Source organism: Aythya marila (genome assembly GCF_965140915.1).
Source record: "Aythya marila genome assembly, chromosome: 3".
Taxonomy (NCBI): Eukaryota; Metazoa; Chordata; class Aves; order Anseriformes; family Anatidae; genus Aythya; species Aythya marila.
The window spans coordinates 95152973-95173662 of record NC_139044.1 but is presented as its reverse complement, the minus strand read 5'-3'; the positions used below and the strand labels follow the sequence as shown (position 1 = coordinate 95173662).

Here is a 20690-nt window from a genome sequence, read left to right as displayed (position 1 = left end):
TTTAAGTAGCTGACAGAGGGAAAATGCGATCGCGAGTTGTACATGCTGTTAGACTTGTAAATATGGATAGTACCTTTCATTATTTCCCAAAAGTTGTCAGAAGTTTATTTGGGATGAGCTGAATTTAGGCCACTTCAATCACTATTTATTAAACTTTCTTTAACTGGTCTAATCATTTCTTTGAAATGAAAAAATTAATGAACAGCCTAAAATAGACTCGATTGAATTAAATTTGGGAAAAAGATCTTCTTAAATCTTCAGTAGTTAAAACTCCATTGATCAAAAGATGGAAAAAAGTTTTTTCATCTTATGCCAGCAAGTTAATTTCTCAAATGAATCCAGAAGTTTATTATTTATTATTTATAAAAGTAATCCTGACAGTGTTGAAGAATTAAATATGTTAATTCACAAAATAAGTGATGAAAAAATACTGCTTTTTGGTATGCACAGTACAGCACCTTCTTATGAATGGTGCCTTTTTCTCAATAACTGATATGCCTACTACATGTGCAAGCAATCCTTACCTGCTAACAGCTTGCTAGATTCACTTACAAACTGTTTGAAAACATGTTTCAGACCTTCAGGTTATTTCACATAAACACAGTGTGTCCTGAAAGCACTCATATTTCAATAGGAATTGAAAAATGTAGCAACCGGTGCTTCAAACTCTGAAATATTTCTTTGTGTATTCATACACAAATTGCAAATTTTGAAGTAAAAAACTATGTAGCTGATTATCCATTTGAGGTTAATATATAGTATTCAAAATGTTGGAAATCTGGAGTTTTACAATTAGTTTATTCACAAGATGAGAAACTGAAAGATGAAGTCAAATGTTTTAGTGTCGTTCTTCCACAACTTAAACAAAATGGAAAAATAACTGGTGCAAACTACTGACCTAGCTGTTTTAATGGTACTTAGCTCTACCTATGTACTAGGATAAAATAAGGGGTGACGGTTTCATTTTGAGTTTCTAAATTTGTACTACTCTTGGTTTCTAGGTGATGAAAATGAAGTTTCAGAGTGTGATGTTACTGATGGCTCTTGCAAAGTTTTTAATGAACAAAAGAATAAGCACAATGGGGGGGTGAGAAAAACTCGAAGACTCCAAAAGGTCAGTTTAACTACTCATATTGTTTGTTAAGCTCATTCTTGAACAATCCGAGTGCCTTTGTACAGGCAAATAGAAGTTGCATGCTCTATTCACTATCCATTTTAACTTTTCTGAGTCTTACTTTCCTTGAATTGTTATGTGAGTGGTTTTCAGATACGATGCATATAACCCTCAAACTCAGCTTTCTTAAAACTTGTGGCAGTCATGCCAAGATGACATTGTATAGCTTGGTCAGCCAGCTTTTTTAGTCCAAACATCTCTGATCTAACCTGAAAAGATGTCTGTTGTTTTTGGATAAATTACTGAATGGAATAGATTTTATGTTTTTATATGTGTGTATGTGGATGTATATGTATATATTTATATATGTATAGTGGATCATCCCCCCATGGATATATATGCAGAATAAAGATTTATGCAATAGTTGCTTCTAGATTCAGGGTAAAGCTAAATTTACGATTTGAGCTCAATTTGCATGGGAACAAATTAAGTGAGATGACTGGGTCAGCACCGGATATTTTTTAGGTCATTTTCCCTTGCAAAAGTTTTGTTCTAATTACATATAGATCTCATCAACAGGAAAATAAATAGAATCTCTTTTCATCAGTAGTATAGCAGCAAGTCATACAATTAAAACAAGCACTGAATTGATCCAAGAATGGGAGGTCTGAAAGATGTCTGATGTAATGATATGAAACAAATTAGATGTTTCAATGGTAGCTGTTGGTGGAGTCTCAAAGAATTTGATCAAAGATTTTTAATGCCTTTCTTTCTGTAAAAATTTCAAGCAGATACAATTACCAGACTGTTCAACCTTTTAAACAGCTTGAAAATAGAGTATTATTCTCCATGGCTCAGTGATCTGCTCTGGGTTAAAATTACAATTTGACTTCCTGCCTGCATGTTATTGCTTGTTACTTTTCTTAATTATCTCTTCACCTTCTTTTCCTAAATATATACAAACATATTATTTGTATAACTAATAATTGTAAGTATTATATAGAATATATATATCAAATTCACTCTAGGTCTATGTCCTAGTAGAAATATTTTAAGACTGCTTACTTTTTAAGCTAAAGCACCTGTCCAGAAGAGTTTCATTTCCTGTAACAGAAATCTTACTAATGCTGTGAAGTATAAATTTATACATCCACAGTCGATGGCTCTTTCTAAGGTGATATGCAGAAACAGTGCTTGGAGATTTGTCAGATATGTTGGTACTCATTCCTTCTAATGAATAATTACATCTGATATAGTAGTGTTAGTTTTGATTTTATTGCTCTTAACAAATGATCCCAACATAACCTTTACACAACAAAGAAAACCAAAAGGCAGTATCATTCCTATTTTTTGGAGCAGGAACCAAACTTTGGCCTTACATAATAAAATGAGATTCAAATGTGTGTAACATAGCAGCATGTGCTCTGTGTCATGTTATGAATGTGATTTTGTAATTTTTATGATGTTTAACTAGCCAATTGGCTGTTGCAATGTAAAAAAAAAAAAATTAAAAAAAAATCCTATTTTCTCTTCCTCCAGCAATTGTCTGTTAGTATGTTTGTGAATATATTTATTTAAGATATATACACGTATATACACATGTGCAAACTTCATAAAGGCAGTGTTGGAGATCCCTAGGAAATGTAAATAGTGTATTGTTTTGGATTAAATTAGACTAAGTATCTAAATTTTTGTAAAGAATAAGTTGCAAAGCTTTTCTGGTACCAATTGCAATGCTTTCGTGAAGCTTAAAAAAAAAAAAAAAAAGAACACGATTTTTTTAATAAATATAAACACTTTTTTAATTTAGAAAAATATTTAATATTGTTAGAAAATATTTAATATTAAGTTAGAAAATATTAGTTTGTTTCCTTCACCTGAAGCAAAAAGTATAAGAGGAATAGCACAAATATGGATATATGTATATTTAATGGGATTTATTGAATGATTTAATGGGATTTTATTGAATCATAGTATTATGAAGGATTTTCTGATGTTTATAATAATAAGTTTATCCTAAAATAGAAGTACAAAAAAAAAAAAAAAAAAAAAGTAATTTCATAGCTATTTTAATTGAATGATAGTAATGATAGTTGAATTGAATTAAGTGTGTATCTCTGGACCTTTTCTGTCTTAAACAAGCAAACAAAAAACACTTAATATTTTACAATATATTAATTCCAGAGTATATGCATTCTTACTAAGTTGTTCCAATATAAGGCTTGAGGTCATGCTGCTGGTGTCCTGGGAACCCATTGTGAAGAGTAGTCTGTTAAATTTGTTACTAAGCTGTAAGTCTGTTAATTTGCAAAGCGATGTAAATTGCAGTGTTTTTTTTTTTTTCTAGAAACAGAGTTTGCGATCTTTGCAAGCTCTTTAAGAGCTCTCTGGGTGAGTGTAACTTGTAGACAGTGTCCATCCTGAGACTTTGCAGTGCTATGCTACAGTTAGCACTACAATTGTAATTCATTCCTTACAGTGAATACATTTCAGTAGGCATTTGGAGTTTCCTGTGTGATAGTAAATTAAAAAAAAATAAAAATCTTTTGGAAATAGGCAAGGCATAAACGTTGCATTGTTTAGTTTCATGCTTATTTCACTTTGTCATTTGTAGTTTCTTTAATCTATTATAAATCAAAAGCTGTAGGTTCTGTATATTTGTCTGCTATGCTATCGTGTTATGCATTTGTTTTCCTTGAGAGGAAAACAGGTTTTTTCTTTTGTATTTTAGCTGAAGTCAAAATTTATAATGACTTTAAGTACTTTTATGTCACAGTTTTAGATTGCAATTCTCATATTTCCTTTTGTATCTATACTATTTATATAGATGTGTTTATTGTACTCTTAACATGGAAGACTTCTAATCATAGTTATTTAAAGGTGTATTATAAACTAACAAAAGCATGAAGACAAAGCAGTTTATAATGGCAACTGCAGGCATGTTGGGGGAAGATAGGTAAGACTTTCAGGAATCTTTAATGGCATCAGGAACAAGCTTTTCCGGTTTAAAAATATATATATATATATATACATATATATATATATATATATATATATATATATATATCAAGCTATAAGTAGTTCCTGTAAAACGTCCTAGTTTTGAGATACAGCAGCCCATACCTGAGGACAGTTCCAGATCTCTCATGCTGAGTTGTTGTGGATAGACACTGTGGATTAATGCCTATGAATGTCAGCAGGTGGCTTCCCTGGTCTAGAAATCTAAATTAATGATTCTGGATTGCAGTGATAGAATAAAACGTTCGCATATTGTGGTGCACTTTTCAATAATTCCATGTAATTAAATATGTGGCTCTTTGGTGCATTGCATATAGAGGAAAAAAAGAAATACTTGTAAAGCCAAAAATATTCCAACGTTTGTTACACCAGTGTTAATCTGTTGGTATGAGGGTTAAGTATTCATTTCACTGCTTATGTCACAAGATGTTTACATTTGTCACAACATTTGTCACATATGTCACAAATGTAAACACTTTGCAATTTAAACATATGGGAGAAAGCAATTTGTTATGCATATCAAATTAACCACTCTTTTTTCAAATAAAAAGTTGTTTCATTTTTTTTTTAGAGGGATATGAGATAGTTATAGATATCTTTGAAAGGACCTAAAAGTGTCACATCACCAGAAATGCAATTGCAGTAAATTTACACTCCAAAAAAGCCTTAAAATCCCATCTTTTGAATGAGTAGAACAAGCTCTTTAACCAAGTGGGGGAAAAAAAAAAAAAAAGTATCTTGAGGGATAATTAAAACCATATTTTGTCAGAGACGATAGTATGGACTTAACTGAATTCCCTTAAGTTTTGTTTTTAAACAGATACATCTTGGCTTTCATTTCTGTAGTTCTTGGATTTGGGTGAAGGTAAAGTTGTTAACACTGAACTTAGGAGATTTTTGAGAGAAGGAAAATTTTTACAAGAATTTAGGCTCATCCTGTAGAGAAATTGTGTGAAACGGGCCATCTTTAGATCCTGTTACCAAAATCCTTCTTTTTGGAAATATTTTATTCATGGCAAAACAAATTTGACATCCTGAAAAATCTGCAACTGTAAAATGTGAAGCATCTGGCCAGAAACTCAAGAAAGCAGCTTTATGTCTATGTTCAAAATATACATTTGACTGACTTAACCAGATTGTATCTCTTTATGTTTTCCTTACAACTTTGATTTAAGCTGCTTCAAATAGGTACATATTTTAAACACTGATTATAGAAATGTTTCTTCACTTTGTAATTGAAGTGAATATTTAACCAGTGTGAATCGTACAAGGTGGAAGCATAGAAGCTCATTTACAGTTATCAGTGAAGAAACTAGATCTACACATTTCTGATATGAGGAAAACACTTGATGTAATGGGGACAGTGGACAGTTGCCCATTGAAAGTTATTCAAATTGATTGCTTTGGGCTGTAGAGATGAGAAGAGTGAATATAGCTGCCCGTAATGTGTGCTTGCATGACACCATCAGGAAACTTTGATATTGACCAAACAAATGTGTGTTGGTGTGATTTGATCCCAGAACGTTTCGTGAAGTAATCCTGAACGTGCCTGACCAACTCTGGCTGATTACAAGTGAATAGTTGATTATTGTTTACCTGTGGTTGTCTAGCTGACTCAACATAAAGACAAAGAAGGTGGGAAACAAGGTTTTGAGCAGGCAACACTGAGACAACTTTGAAGGATTTAATGTTATTAAGTCACTGTAGAAAATTAGCTTCATTGGAGTGACTGAAATAGGCCACTTAAAATACAACAAGAAAGTTTATTTTTACTGGTAAATCAGCTTATGCTGCTGCTGTATCCAAAATGTAGCTGTGATCATTAGTTTGTTTCAAACACTCAGATTTTATAGTACTATTAGCATTTGAGAGCAAAATATCATATCAGTAAGAAATGTTATTTTTTCATACAAGTGGAATATGCAGATACTCGTTTGATAAGATACTTCTTTCTTTAGAAATAATGTTAAGTAGTGAAAAGAAATAAATAAAAGAACTTCATATTGGCCTAATGGATTTTAAATTACTGAATGCTATAAGAGCAATCTATAGGTAAACATAAAACAGGTATCAGCAAGGTTAATATGAGATGGCTAAAATTGCTGAAAAAAAAAATATTCTTCGTAAAAACTGGAAAACAAAACTTTCAAAATACTGCCACGGTGACTTAGCACTTACTGACGAAGTGCTTAAGCTTTTATTTTCAGGAGATAGTTCAGTAAAGTGTACTCTTGTATCCCATGATTTGAGCATATTTTATACGTCTTGTTTGTATGTTTAATCTCATGAGTACTTTCACCCAACCTTTGCAATGCATTTCTGGTTCTGAACTTTGTCCATCTAGTGATTTGATCCCCCACAGATCTCCTACATCTAGACAAGGGCTTCCAGAACAGAAGCTGTACTGCAGGCATCTGCTGCTGCACCTTAGAGTGAGTACTTTTTTCCTGCCAGGAAAATCTGCAGATGAACCTGGTGGCCTGCTCATTAAGGCCTTGTGACCTTAGAAATCATTCTATTTATGACAGGTTTCATGCTAGCTTTTCTGGTCTATCTGCTGAAATCTTATGATCTACTACTTACTTTGGAAAAAGCAAAAAACAAAACAAAACAAAACAAACAAAAAAAAAAACACATCTTTTAAAGTTACTCCCTTTCTATGGCAAAAGGTTCAAACTCATCTCAACTCAAGTTTAGAGTGTTTCCTGTTTTTACAGGGACACTTGCAGCTGCTGTTCTCACCCTTGTAGGTTTTGCTGTTTGGAACACTGGAAACATGTACCAAGACAGTGATATAGGTCATGGTTGACTTTGCAATTTGTCATCTTGGCAATCATGGTGATTAATATCCAAGAGCTGAATTCACCCGGGTTCTTACACAAAGTAGTCACTAACTTTCATTCCAGTCAACAGATTTATGTATTGGATCCTTTTCAGAACTTTATTCATGAAATAAGGGAAAAAAAACTTTGTGATTCTTCTATTCAGAAGATTGATGGATATGATGATTTTTGGACAAATAATAATAATAATAAAGTCTTACATAAAGTCAGAACATACTTTTAGGCAACTAGGAAGTAGTTCTAGAGCCTTCTCCAGAATAAATGAGAAAAAAAATAAGGGCATGCACTGAGAAGAAAATCCTAGAGTCCCAAGTTGTTTGAAATACATCAATGTTCTCTCCTTAAAAGTCTATGGCATTCTTGAATTTGTTGGTGGAAGGGAGGCTTAGGAGCAAGAAACCGAAGTAACTCCTTTTCTCACTCATGTCATGAGGGAAAGAGTGCATAAATGTTGTGTGAGAAAGGAGACTACACACTCTCTGCTTTAGTGCTAGAGACATGCATGCCTCACTGCTGAAGATGTGTATGCTTGGCATGACTAACTCTAGTTACTGGTAAATCATGGGTCTTTTCTGGTTTGGGGTTATGCTGTTACATTTAACACTAGGGTCATAATGGTCATGCCAGAAAACCAAACAGCCCACTGGACTGCAGCTGATTTGGCAAAGATTCAGCCAAAGATTTCGTTCTTAGCACCAGGAAGAAAAGTAAATTTAACTCTTGGAAAAATGAATATCCTGAATAAACTTACTGGTATCTGCTATGACTGTATAGGGTGGAAATCCTTTAGTTGATGGAACTGAAAATTATCATAAAACTATCCGAACAAAATACTTCCTAAACTCCATTTCATTAGCATTTTACATGTCTTCAGGTTGTTGTTTTTTGTTTGTTTGTTTTGTGTTTGTTTTGTTTTGTTTAAGATTAACAAATACTACCATTCTTTTCTTCATCAAAATTAAGCTATATATGGATTACCAGTGTCATCCTTGTAGAACTAAGAATGAATTCACAAAGAAGCCTGAATGGTATAATAATATTTATATATTTCTATTTATATATAAATAGAAAAAAATCTTGCACCACATTACTCCTTAATAGATGTACTTTGTGCTAGTAGAATAAGAAATGCTGAAATCAGTGGCCATTCACAGTAATAGTATATAGTTCCATCCCTACATCCCATCTGCAATGGGACTGTTTTTCTTTGTGCCTTGGTGGCTAGCAGATGGTGGCTAGAAGGTGGCTAACAGATGGCTGATGAGGGCTTACAAATCACACCATAATTTTCACCAAAGCTGCTCTATTGTTGCCCACTGCCTTTGATATTTTTTTAATCTCAGTCAGGGCACAGCTGAAGCTTTATTAAGTTCTTTTTGTCAGTCACAATTCAAGTGTCTGGAGAAATTGTTCACTTCATCAGATCCAGTTATTAAAGCATAAGCAGCTTTAATGTCTGAACAGATGAAACACATTCACTTTTACACCATGCTTAAATTGTTGAAATTGTTCACAGAAGGACACAAACTATATTTATGAATCTTAAAGGGGTTCCTTTGGGGTGCTTAAAAATTTCAGCAGAAGAAAATTAACTGTGCCTGACTTTCTCACAGATCATTTGGAAAAGTGAGTACACATTGGAAATTATTTGCTGCTAATGATCAAATATGTTTATGCCTTAGTGTAGTCTTTAAAATATTTCTGCTTGGATGTATGAGTTTTCTCATTAACAGTTTTGCCTCATGTTTTTCTTTCTTCTGCCTTGTAATTTCTTTGGCTTCACTTCTTAAACATAACTTTAATTTTCTATGTTAGGTATATTTTTGTTTAGATTCTTTTCTCCACCTTTTAGCATCCACTTCTTGAACTTCTCTGTCTCTGCCTCTCCATGTTTTCTCAAGTTTCATGGTATACAGTGTAGAGGCAAAACTTTACCAGTAAAAGACATTTGAGAACTGGGCTGCTGCTTTTCCTGAGCAATGCCAAGCAGGGAGCCAAGCCTTCATATTTACCTGTTGGAAAAAACTGGGCTTCCCATCAGAATGGGAATCACTCCTGTTTGTGCATTTTGGACACCACTGCAGAGATGCTAATCTTGCTTGTTGGCTTTTTTTTCAAATCGTGTTGATTGACTGTGAAATTTCTGGTTCAGAGAACCAGGCTTCCCAATTCATTTCAGTCAAAGGAGTAGGAAGGAACATCTTCCCAAAAAGGAGCATCATGTTATGCTGCTCTTCTCTGCTCTGCTCTCCTGGAGGTGTTCAGAGGATGTGTAGATGTGGTGCTTAGGGATGTGGTTTAGTGGTAGACTTGGGAGTGCTAGGTTAATGGTTGGACTTGATGAGACCTCTTGGAGGTCTTTTCCAACCTAAATGATTCTATGATTCCCTTACCCTGTTACTAACCTGCCAGAAAAAGTCAGTCACGGCCTTTGCTTGTGATCACATCCAAATGAACCTGCCCCTTGAAATGCAGAATTGTCCCTTGAGTTGCTGTGATATCTTTCCTTTGCTGAAGCACTGTGTGCCCCAGGGTTTTGTTTGTTTGCTTGTTTTTTTGTTTGTTTGTTTTTGTTTTAAATATGGGTGTTAGCTGTTATGGATGCATGTAGAAAACTGAAAATGTCGATTAGTTGTAAAGTGGCAGCACTAGTCTCAAGCTAATGATCATCTTTAATCTTGCCATCAGAAGTTCTGGGGATTCCCATGTCTGTGATTACAGGCTTTCTCTTTTTTTTTTTTTTTTTTTTTTTTTTCTGATCTTTGGCATTGAGGGAAACCTGATTCCCAGGCACCTGTCACATTGTTATATTTTTTTGCTTTGTTATAGCCTGCTTTGATGGTGGTGGTGGGTGGGTTTTTTTTCCATCTTTCCCCATAGTATTATTGATTTGGCTAGGATGGGTGCATTTTTCACATCTCTTTAGGACAAAAGCAGAGTTTTGGTTTTGGTCGAGATTACTGTTGAAACTCAGTTTGCAGCCAGAGGAAACTAAAAAGATATCATTATCAAGAACTGATAAGTGGAGGAAGGTCAGCCAGAAAGTAAATTATAGCTTTGTATAATTGCTGTTTAAACTACTGAATAGTAATCATTCACTACAATTACCAATTATTCTCAGCTCTGAGCCACAACTACAAGAATAGAATAAATTAATGTAGAACAATATAGAGAGCATTTCTAAAAACAGATTTAAAGTTCTGGATTCTCTCATTACAACTTTCCTAGATAAAAACAGAGTGAAATTAAACTAATTCTTGAATATTCCCATGCTACATGTGGCTCTGTTTTTTAGCTAATGTACTGGTAGGACTGAAGAAAGTGACACCTGGAATACAGCTGTAAAAATCAAAAGCATGTCTAGGAGTTCTGAACATATTTCAGAACCATCTGATGGAGCTACAATAGCCAAAGAAAAAAGGGCTTGGAAGAGTACAAACCAGATTGCATAATGCTCTCTCCCTTGCACTTTATTTGCATATGAATGAACTTCTTTCCCCTGCCTTCCATTACAAAAAAAAAAAAAAAAAAAAAGTCCTTTATTGCTAGCATATTGACCAAACCACACAAAGGAAGTATCTTGTTGACTCCTGAAGGTGAAGGTCTTTTCTTTCCACCACACTGTAGTATGCTCCTGAGTTTGAGAGTATGCTGAAGCTCGTTTCTTTCAGAACCTGTCAACGTTAAGGCATAATGCAATTCAAGAGTGGTACTTATTGCTTGATATCCTTTATTGGAAAAAAAAAAAAAAAAAAAAAAAAAAAAAGATCTGGATTCTTGACTCAGAGACAAAATGAGATCTGTTTTACTTAGGCTGGAGTTACTTGTAACAGTCACAAATGTAAAACTAATCCTATCAAGTAAATTCTTACCTTGAATGCACGTTCTTCTTAAGAATTGGCCAGGAAGACACATATTTAATGTCCATTTGCCATTTATGGCAAGCATCTCATGACATTCTTAAAGAAACAAAATTTGAATTCACTTTTTTTGAAAAGCGGGTTGCACAAAAAAAAAAAGGTTTTCTCTTACCGTCCTACAGCTCCAAGAAGCACCTGCATAAACTTAAAAGCAAGAAAACACAGTTTGAGGTTGGCTGCCTCTTTTGTGGTGTAAGCCAGTTAACATGCAGGAAGTATCACATTGGGTTTTATGTATAAGGATGATTAACAAGTACTGCTTTCTCTGAGCTCCATGCTTCACATTTAAGAGGACTTGGAAAAATCTTATTGTTGGCATATTCTAAAAAGAAATGCTTGATGCAGCTGTATTCCTAAGAAACATATAAGGAGAGGTGAAACATGTAACTGTTCTATAGGTTTCTATTTCATAATACAGACAGCATTCCAGACCTAAAAAACAATTCAGACAGAAATGTGTTCTGATTTAGAGTACAGATATGTAATTTCTCTAGATTCAGAGACTAATTATAAATAAAAAGGGCCTGTTAACTTAATACCATCTTTTTCAATGTTTTGTTAATAATCCTGCTTCAAACGTGCATTAGAACTCATAATGATTCTCACCAGATGTCTTTTTGCTAGTCAGAAAAGACAATGCTAACTCAAAAGAACATTTTGCAATAAAAGCAAAATGGAAAATAAAACAGACACAAATAACATAGAAGAAAAATTGCATAGCAAGGGAGGGGAAAAAGCAATTAATTTGAAAAATGTACAACTGAAAATTAAAACATAGTTTGGCGAAGTTTTCTGTTTGGTAACTGTATTAAAGAGGACTGCTTGTCTTATTGAAGCAATAAAACAAAATGTTGTCTGTTTAGAAAATGACCTCTAACTTGCAGAAATATGTATTTCTAAATGAAGATGAAATAATAGTTTGGAAGGAATTAAATGTATTCCAGTTTCTATCTTCTGTATGCATTTTTTTTCTGAATTCTTTAGTCTTTTAATTGCACTGAGATGCACTCACAAAACATTCACTAGAATATTCACTATACCAGAATATTCACTATACCATTTCGTTTGCTGTATGGTGTAGCATAAAAGCTATAATTCAAAAGCAAACTTTTCAGGGTGGTGTCAGGACAAGCTGCATGTTTCCCTGTTAGTATGTAACACAGTATTTTCACTTCCCTGATATAAGGTTTTAAGGAACTGTTAAAAAACATCTCTGCCCTGAAAAGCAGCTGTAGGATCTCCAACTGCTCTGGCCTTGGTTTATAGAAACTCTTTTAACACAGCTTTGGAAAAATCAGTGGTCTGAGTAGTAATGTTTCCATGATTTTTCATTTATTAAAAGCTGTGAGGACAGGTATTGTTGTGCATGTTCTGAACAAGCACATCAGGATCTCTAGGGAACCTGCTTTGGCAGGGGGGTTGGACCCAATGATCTCTTGAGATCCCTTCCAACCCCTAAAATTCTGTGACTGTGTGATCTCACTTTGGAGCTGGTTCTATACAAGGGCTCCAAGAACCTAGTGCAGTTGTTTTGTGTGGATTTAACTGCAGACCTCTAGCCAAAGAGCTTCATTCAGATGGTAGTGAGGCTTGGCTTCAAATACTGAAGGAGATTATGGTCATGCTGAAGCATACCTACACTGAAGCATGCATATTTGACATAGATGAGGTTTTCAGCACAGAAGGACTGGAGAAAAGTAAAATCTTGTTTTGAAGCCATGTTTTGTCCCTTGTATTCCAGAATCCCATAAAGTAAATTCAACAACATGTATTAAGACTACTGTAAAGTGTTGCCCCACATCTGACTTAAATCATATAACCAAACATGTTCTGTACAGTGCCCAATACTGCAGTCCTTCTGCCACAAGAACCCTTACTTGTATACAAAATTTCAGTATTTAAACTCAGTTCTGGGATTTATATCATTATGATTGAAAGATTAATATTGTTACTATAATACTATATTTCTATATTGTTGCAATACTATATTATTTTTTGCTCTAACTCTGATTGAAACATGGAATTAAAGGTCTGAAGCTCTGAATTTTTTAGCAGGGACTTTGGGAGCTTACACCTTGCGGTTGTGGTAATACATTGGGGAATTAAAAGGGGAATGATTATTTCTTATGGAGTGGTAGATGTCTAGAGAAATAATACCAAATTCATATATTGATTTTGAAAAATAGATAGAGTTGTTTTGAAATTATTATACAAAAGTCAATCGAACTACTTTTTCTGCAAAATTAAAATGTTTATGTATACATACTTGTGCATGTTTATGTAGTTACATAGCTTACCTAGTCGCATAATTGTATTTATAGTTACATAGGTCTTAGCCATGATTTCAAACTCTCCTCTTACATGATTATGTTGTTGACCATGTTATGTTTTGATGATCATCTTATGTTCAGTTATGCATGTCTCCAAGACTGTTCTGTCCTACCTTTGTGCATGCTAAAGACTTTCATATTTATCACTGACAACTGAAGGATACTTCTTTTTTGTCTGCTTTCTTTAATTCTAACTCATAAAATGCTTATTTAAAATGTGTGGGACAAATACTCTTTGCACATAAGCTAGGGGAATCTGTTGAGACAATAATTTTTAAGATGCCTGTTTTGCTGTTTTAAGGCTTGCTGTAATCTTTGAATATGCCTTGTTATGCTATTATTTGGTCAACTTTTATTCATTAGGCTTGATTTGAGAGCAAAAGAACATATATTAGAATTATACTTTAAAATAAATATAATCTTGTTTCTTCAACATCTCAGCCAGTTTCTTCCTGTCTTTTGGAAGAAACTGGAATCATTTTAAATTACAGGGTTTCTTTGTTGAAGTTCAGCTGCCTTTTTCTTTTCCTTTTTTTTTTTTTTTTTTTTTTTTTTTGTAGCATGCTAGACTAGAAATCCTTCACTTTTTTTTGGATGGAAAATTCTATTCTTGTTTTCTGCTGCTGGATGCTTTGATACCAGATATGATGAAGAGGTTTCCTTTTTTTTCTGTCTCCTTAAAGTTTAATGTTTTTTAATATATGTGTTGATTAGTACAGCCTCTTCCACACATTGTACTGTAATTATGAACTTTAATCCTTTTAATGGGAAAGTTTCTAATTTAAGTGTTTTTTCCAAAGGATAAACCTTTTCATATTTTTGATGTTTTCCTGTTTCTTTCATATCTTTAGCCAACAAGAACACTAGTTATGACGAGTATGTCTTCTGAGTAAGTATTAAACGTTTTGACTCTTTAGTCAGCATGCAGTTAAACTTAAGTGTTGATAATCTTTTGATGCCTATAAAAAATGAAAATCATCTTTTAGACATGTGTTAAAATTTTATTCTGTTATTCTGGCACATGCATACCTATGTGTGTCATTGCTATCTACTTTGTGTAGGGACGTATGTGTGTTAGTGTTCTTATGGTGCAGACTGAATCGTTCCATAGGTGAGCTCAACAGGGTTTCAGAGTTGTAAAATCATAATATTAACCAAGTTTTGAATTTTTCTGAAACATGAAAATTAGAGTTTTATGTAGTGAAGGATTCAGACTCCTAGGCCAAGACTTAGCCTTTTCCCCATATGCTCTATTTCTCTAAAAAAAAATAAAAATTAAAAAATAATAATAATTTTAAAAGACGATTTGAAACATCAGTTTAAAATGTTTTCTTTTATATAAATAGTTGCTGAAGAAAGTTGCTGAAAAGCCATTCCAGGCTTTTTAGCCACTTAGTTTCAAAACATTAGAAGCAGCTGCCACTGCATATTTGGGAAGAGTTAATATTTTTCTGGCATGCTCTTATCATTCTCTTAAAACTCTTAAAGCATAAAGATATCCAAGAAAAACACAATTCCATATTTTATACTATATTTGCTTACAGTTTTTAAAATTGTTTTTCAAAACTCAGGATATTTCTACTACCCTCAAATCTGTTTCAGGATTGAAGTAATTAAATCATGACAGTTGCATAGCAAGCACTCAGAAACAGCACTTAGTGGCTGTACTTTTAGAAATTCTTTGTAAATGGTTGTCAATAGCAATTAACAAATATACTACTATATAGGTCAGAAAGGCAAAATGGTAGTAGTATTTTCCTTGTATTTAATGTGAGTGGATGCAGATAACACCAAGACTGTAAATATACTTTGCTAGTCATGCAGTACAGGATCACTGCAAGGGGGGGAAAGATAATAACTCCAGTGCAGAAAAGGGTAGTTGAAAACAGAGGCTGTGATGTGCCTCAAAGAAGAGAACAGATCCTGGCAGCTGGGGAGAAAATTTCTTTTGTTGAAAGAGGTCATTAATGTTATTTATTTTCTGTTAACATATGTTGACTTTTCTAAAAATAAGTAAATTAAATAAATTAAAAATATAATACTATTTCATAAAATGAAAGTATCTGGTGATTAAAAATTGCTGTTCTTCAGAACTTTTTCATTAAGATTGTGCTTTTGGCACTGTACAGTTGTAGGGATTCATCAACCTGTAAGCAGGTGGAAGGAAAGACATGTTTCTGAAAGAACTAAAAAGTAGAAAATAGTCTTCCAAAGGACAGCCCAGTGGCCAAAATCCCATTCTACTACTCAGTAACTACAGCTACAAAAGTAGTTCCTTTGAAATTAAATGTCAAGATGCATGAATTCAGTGGTTTCATGGCATTGGGTTTTGTGATGATATTAAATGCTGCTCACAGCCAGTAGCTTCTTGTTTTTCTCAGTCCCAAATTCAGTGAAATTTTGCTGTAAATTTGCATCCAGTTGTTTTTTTTCTTATTGGAAGTTTTTTTCAGCTGACCAATATATAAACTAGTGAGTTTTCAGTGTAACTTAAAAGATATTATGCACATAGCCAAGGCCAGAGTTCACAGTAACCAGTGGCAGGATTTAGGCAGTTAATCAGTGGTTCCATTTCTAAGTGTGTCCATGTACACTTTTGACTTGTATGAAGATAATTAGCTATCCAGTTTGTTTTTACTATTCCTTTATTTGTTTGAAATTTCTTGGGGGAAAAAAAAAAAATCAACAAAGCAAATTGCTGCCTTCTTTGTGAAGAATGTTTCACAAGTTTTGTTAGAATTACTCTAAGTAGTATTTGCTTTAGCTGGGATATTTGGGGAATTACAATTGAATTACTTTCTGTGAAGTGAAATGTAGTGAGAATGAAGCAATCCCAGAGTCTTCAGGAGATGTTCTGACTGCTTGTGTTATGTCAGTAATTAATTTAAATGTTTTACCTTAGAAGATCATCACTGAGATACATAAGACTTTGTTCAAGGTTGTGCTTAAATTTTTGTCTTAAGTAGCATGCCATAGACATTTCCAAGAAGTCAGCTGAGGCGAATAGAGAAGGCACGGGAACCAGGCTTTTCTCTGCAGATCTTTACTGTTCATTTATAACAATGATCACAAATGAGAACAGTATGTTCTTATGCAACAGCTTTTCTCTAGAGATACCAAGATCTCACTGTTTTCATGATGACGTATTCATGTGCTTCAGTGTAGCTATGTAGAGAACTCAACTTAAAATTCCACTTGTAGGTGGCCATTCTGTATTTTATACACAGTCCATAAGGTGGCAGTTTTATTTAAGGGTAACTGTATTTTTAATTGAAATATCGACTCAGATACAGTGTAGGTAGCAAGAGAGAACTTTAAGACTTCTCTCTAAATTTAAACATAGCATTTTATTCAAATGATGAAAATCTGATACTTCCTAATGACATCCTCTGAAGAGTGCTGTGTCTAACTGTTTACATTTCTTACTAACACTTTTTTGATAGTACTGCAGAAGCAACCAAGAACAAAGCTCTGTTGTACTGGGCATTATACACAAACAGTATGTTAGATAATTCCTAACTCAAAAAGCTTTCATTTAAACAAACGAGATAGATGTGGGGTACAAAAGAGCTTTGATATGCAAGTAGATATGATTGTGTGCTGACAAAAAAAAAAAAAAAGGTCTGTTTGGATTCTGTGGAAAGGCTAATAAATTTTGGATTAGTAAATGGATAGAGTCTGAAGGGTAAAAGGATAAGAAATGATTGGTGAGGAAAGAAAAGAGGTGGACATGTAAGAAAACTTGAGTTAATTTGTTTTGTGCATATATGCTTGTATTATCGTACATATCCATTCAACATGTCTTCTTTTCCTTCTGTTCTTTTTAGGGAACAAAATACAGTAATTCAGGTGGTGAACAAACTTGGAGACTTCTTGTTCTCAGATGTTGTATGTGAAACAACAAGTCATGTAGTTACAGGGAGTCCTCGTCGTACCTTGAATATTATGTTGGGAATTGCTCGGGGATGTTGGATTGTTTCTTATGAATGGGTAAGAAATATACATTTTTAGTACAAAATAAGTTTAATTTATTTTGTATAGCTGAAATATCAACCATGTTTATGTCCACGCTATGTGCAGTGTTCAGATACTCAAGTTTCCATAAAGAGTTTGCTCAATTAGAGGTAACTCGTCTGTTTGAAGCTCTGCATTACCCTGAATACTGTCTTTCAGTACTTATTCTAACCACTGTATTTGTGTACTGCACTTCAGTGTATATTTTAGAAATGCTTGAAGACTCTTCATCTCATGACAAATGCATTATTTTGGACAGATTAGAGGATAAACAAAGCATCTCTGCTCAATGTTAGCCAAGTTATTTTATTCAGTTTGAATTTTTGTGTACTATTTTAATACATTTCTATTTTGTCCTTAAATATGTATTGTGTTCAGAACTGGTTAATAAAAATAAGAGGAAGTTATTAGATATTTTGCTGCATTGTGGGAAAACATTTTGTTTTGTTTGGTTTTGTTTAAAAAAAAAAAAAATAAAGGAAACGTCGTAGATGAGTAGTTTGGACATTTTGTAATTTACAGAAATAATTCCCAGATGCCCAGATCAAATAAACATTGTATTTCCTCAAAATTTCTTGTGGACTACCACATAAAGTTACCAGACTGTTACTGTAAAGAGAAGATAATCATGAATTGCTGTACTGGGTTTAGCTTGGGTGGAATTATGTAATTTTCCTCATCGCAGCCCATATGGTGTTGTGTTTTAGACTGGTGACCAAGGCAGTGTTGGTAACACAACAGTGTTTTAACTGAACAGTGCTTGCACAGCATTAAGGCCTTCTCTGGCTTTTCAGTTATCCCCACCAACGTGTAGTTTCGGAGCAAAGAGGCCAAGAAAGCTGACCCAGCCTGACCAAATGGATATTCCATGCCATACATGTATAATGTCATGCTCAGCTGGGGGGAAGTTTTCCCAAAGTAGATATTGCTCAGACTGTCTGGGCATCAACATGCTCATGCATAACTTGTACTTTTGCAGCGCTTGTTTTTGATTATTTTTTTTTTTACTTCTTTTTTTCTTCTTCACTTACTAAACTGTCTTTATCTTGACTTATGATGTTTTTTTCTTGCATTTACCCTTCTGATTCTCTCCCCCATCTTGCTGCGGGCTGGAGACTGAGCAGCAACTGGATGGGGGCTTACCTGCCAGTCAGGATCAAACCATCTCAATTGCTCACTATGATTATAGAGATCCACTGCAAGCCAGTTAATCTGGCATAACAGAAGGCAAGTCTTCACCTTTCCTCATGTTTCCAGATCTGTAAAACTTTAACGTTGGAAGTTACATGGAAGTATAAATTCATCTACAGTAGAGAGTTGTAGAATAACTTATTTATTATTTTTCTTCTTTTTCTTTTTCTTTTTAATAAATTATTTAAAATGTTTTTGTTGGGCTGAAAACAAAATGATCTATTACCTTTTTGTTTTCACGATGTATGGCACTTACTCATGTTAAAAAAAAAAAAAAAAAAGTTTCTCCTATATATTATATATCTTAAAGAAGCTGTTATGGTATCCTTTGAGGTTTTAAGAAGTTGAAGCTTTTGATAATTAATTTTCCATTGAAAAAAAGGTATTGTATCTTAGGTCATCCTAATGAGCCAACAGTGTGTCTTTTGGGGGAAAAAAAAAGACCATCTTTGGCTGTGTTAAGAACAAACTTGAGAAAAGGGGTCTAACTAGACAATCTGGTTAAAAATATGCCTTATGACATATGACAATTCTTGTCTTATTTCTAATTGTTTGCATAGCTTTTCCATCTTTTTACCCAGAGTAGTTGACTGAACACTTTAATCAAAGGAACTATGAGGATTTCTGCAGAAAACGAGTCAGGGGAATTCCATTTAAGCAAAATAATCTTTTCCTTTTTATAATACTAAAACACTCAATCCTTTAAATGCCTTTCTATACTGTAGCTAATCCTACCATAAGTACTCTCATTGGTAAAATGCTTCAGATTGGATTCTTAAAATAATCGGTCTGTTTGGAGAAATCATTAGTACTTTTAAAACAAGACATTTTTTTCGACAGAGGTAATTGTCTTGCAGAAGACCTTCCTTAAAATTTAAACTAACTGGAATATTCTTTTTTTTTCTTTTTTTTTTTTTTCTTTTTTTTTCTTTTTTTTATTTTCTTTTCTTCTTTTTTCTTTTTTCATTGCCTTTTGACTTGTAACATAAAGGGAGAATTTAGCCTGCTTTTTCTTTTTTTTTTTTTTTCCCTGAAAAATCTTAAGATGGTCTTTTTAAATACAATTGTTGGAGAGCTATCAAATTTATCATTAGGCATTTAATCTTTTTAGTACTTCCTTTACATATATTTCAAGATGAATTATTCAAGTATATAAGATGTATATAAGATGATTCAGTGTGCTAGTGGGAGGCCTTAAATAATGACTAGTCAAACATTGTTTTCAGACACTTAAGAACTTAATGTTTGACATAAATTTTCCTATATGGTGTGGATAAGAGAACAACCTGATTTGCTGAGGAAAATTTGGCAGCAATGCTGACCTTGTAGCTCTAAAACCTGCAGGACACTTCATGATGTTCCATGCCATACAAGTTGCCTGCTACTGAGTTAAATAAAATAGTCCATGCTTGATTAAAAAAAAAAAAAAAAAAAAAAAAAAAAAAAAAGAAAAGAAAATCAAATTAGGTAATAGAAGATTGGATTCCAGACTCTTTTTAATCAAAGTAAAGGGAAACATTTTTTAAGAGTATAAGAAGTCCACAGAATAAATCATGCCTTTCCACTTTCTTCTTCCCTCATTTCCTCCTTTCTTGTGTTCTCTAATCAGCAAGACTGCCTTCTACTACCATTGAAATTAAGTATGTGTCAGATGTTATTACTTATTCTTTCATAACTTCCAATATTTCTATATCCAGCACACGTGGATATGCTGTGCTGCTTTACCATAACTTTTTAAGTTACATTTTATTTTGTAACCGTGTATTAGAAAACTTCTCTACAGCTCTTTCTTTTCAATATATACACTTATATTTTTAAGTATTACAACTTTTCTTAATTCCTTTCCACTACTGAAGGAACAGTTGAATAAGAACACATAATGGCTTAACAATAAAAAGCAGTTTTCTCAAGAATAATATTATAAATCATCACTTGTTTTTGCCCTACATGAATTTGAAGCATTTTTTTCCTATTGCAATGAAAATACAGTGGTTGAAAACTGGTCTTTGCTGCAGTCAAAAACAAATTTTTAGCAACTGAAAATGGAGAGTTCTTGCTTTTGTGTCACTGAAAACTGAATATTGTAGTGAGTGGTGACTTAATAATTTACTGCAGGACCTGCTCATGAACCCTGTATCTAATTTACTTTTTATCTAGGAAAGTAGATATGATTCCTTTGTACTCAATTCCAGAGCCATGATAGACAAGCATTAATCCATCTTCTGTTAAGATAAACAAAATTCAATTCTAAACAAAATTC

General features: G+C 33.5%; 1 protein-coding gene across 3 annotated transcripts in view; it reads left to right on the top strand.

Moving 5' to 3' along the window:
• Window positions 1-20690, top strand: part of MCPH1 (microcephalin 1) — a 127452-nt gene that overhangs the window by 19108 nt on the left and 87654 nt on the right. For all 3 annotated transcript variants that reach the window (XM_082756683.1, XM_082756685.1, XM_082756684.1), the window contains 3 exons: window positions 1002-1114; window positions 14077-14114; window positions 17053-17215. In XM_082756683.1, coding sequence (XP_082612809.1) covers window positions 1002-1114; window positions 14077-14114; window positions 17053-17215 — 314 coding nt within the window. The remainder of the gene's footprint in view (window positions 1-1001; window positions 1115-14076; window positions 14115-17052; window positions 17216-20690) is intronic.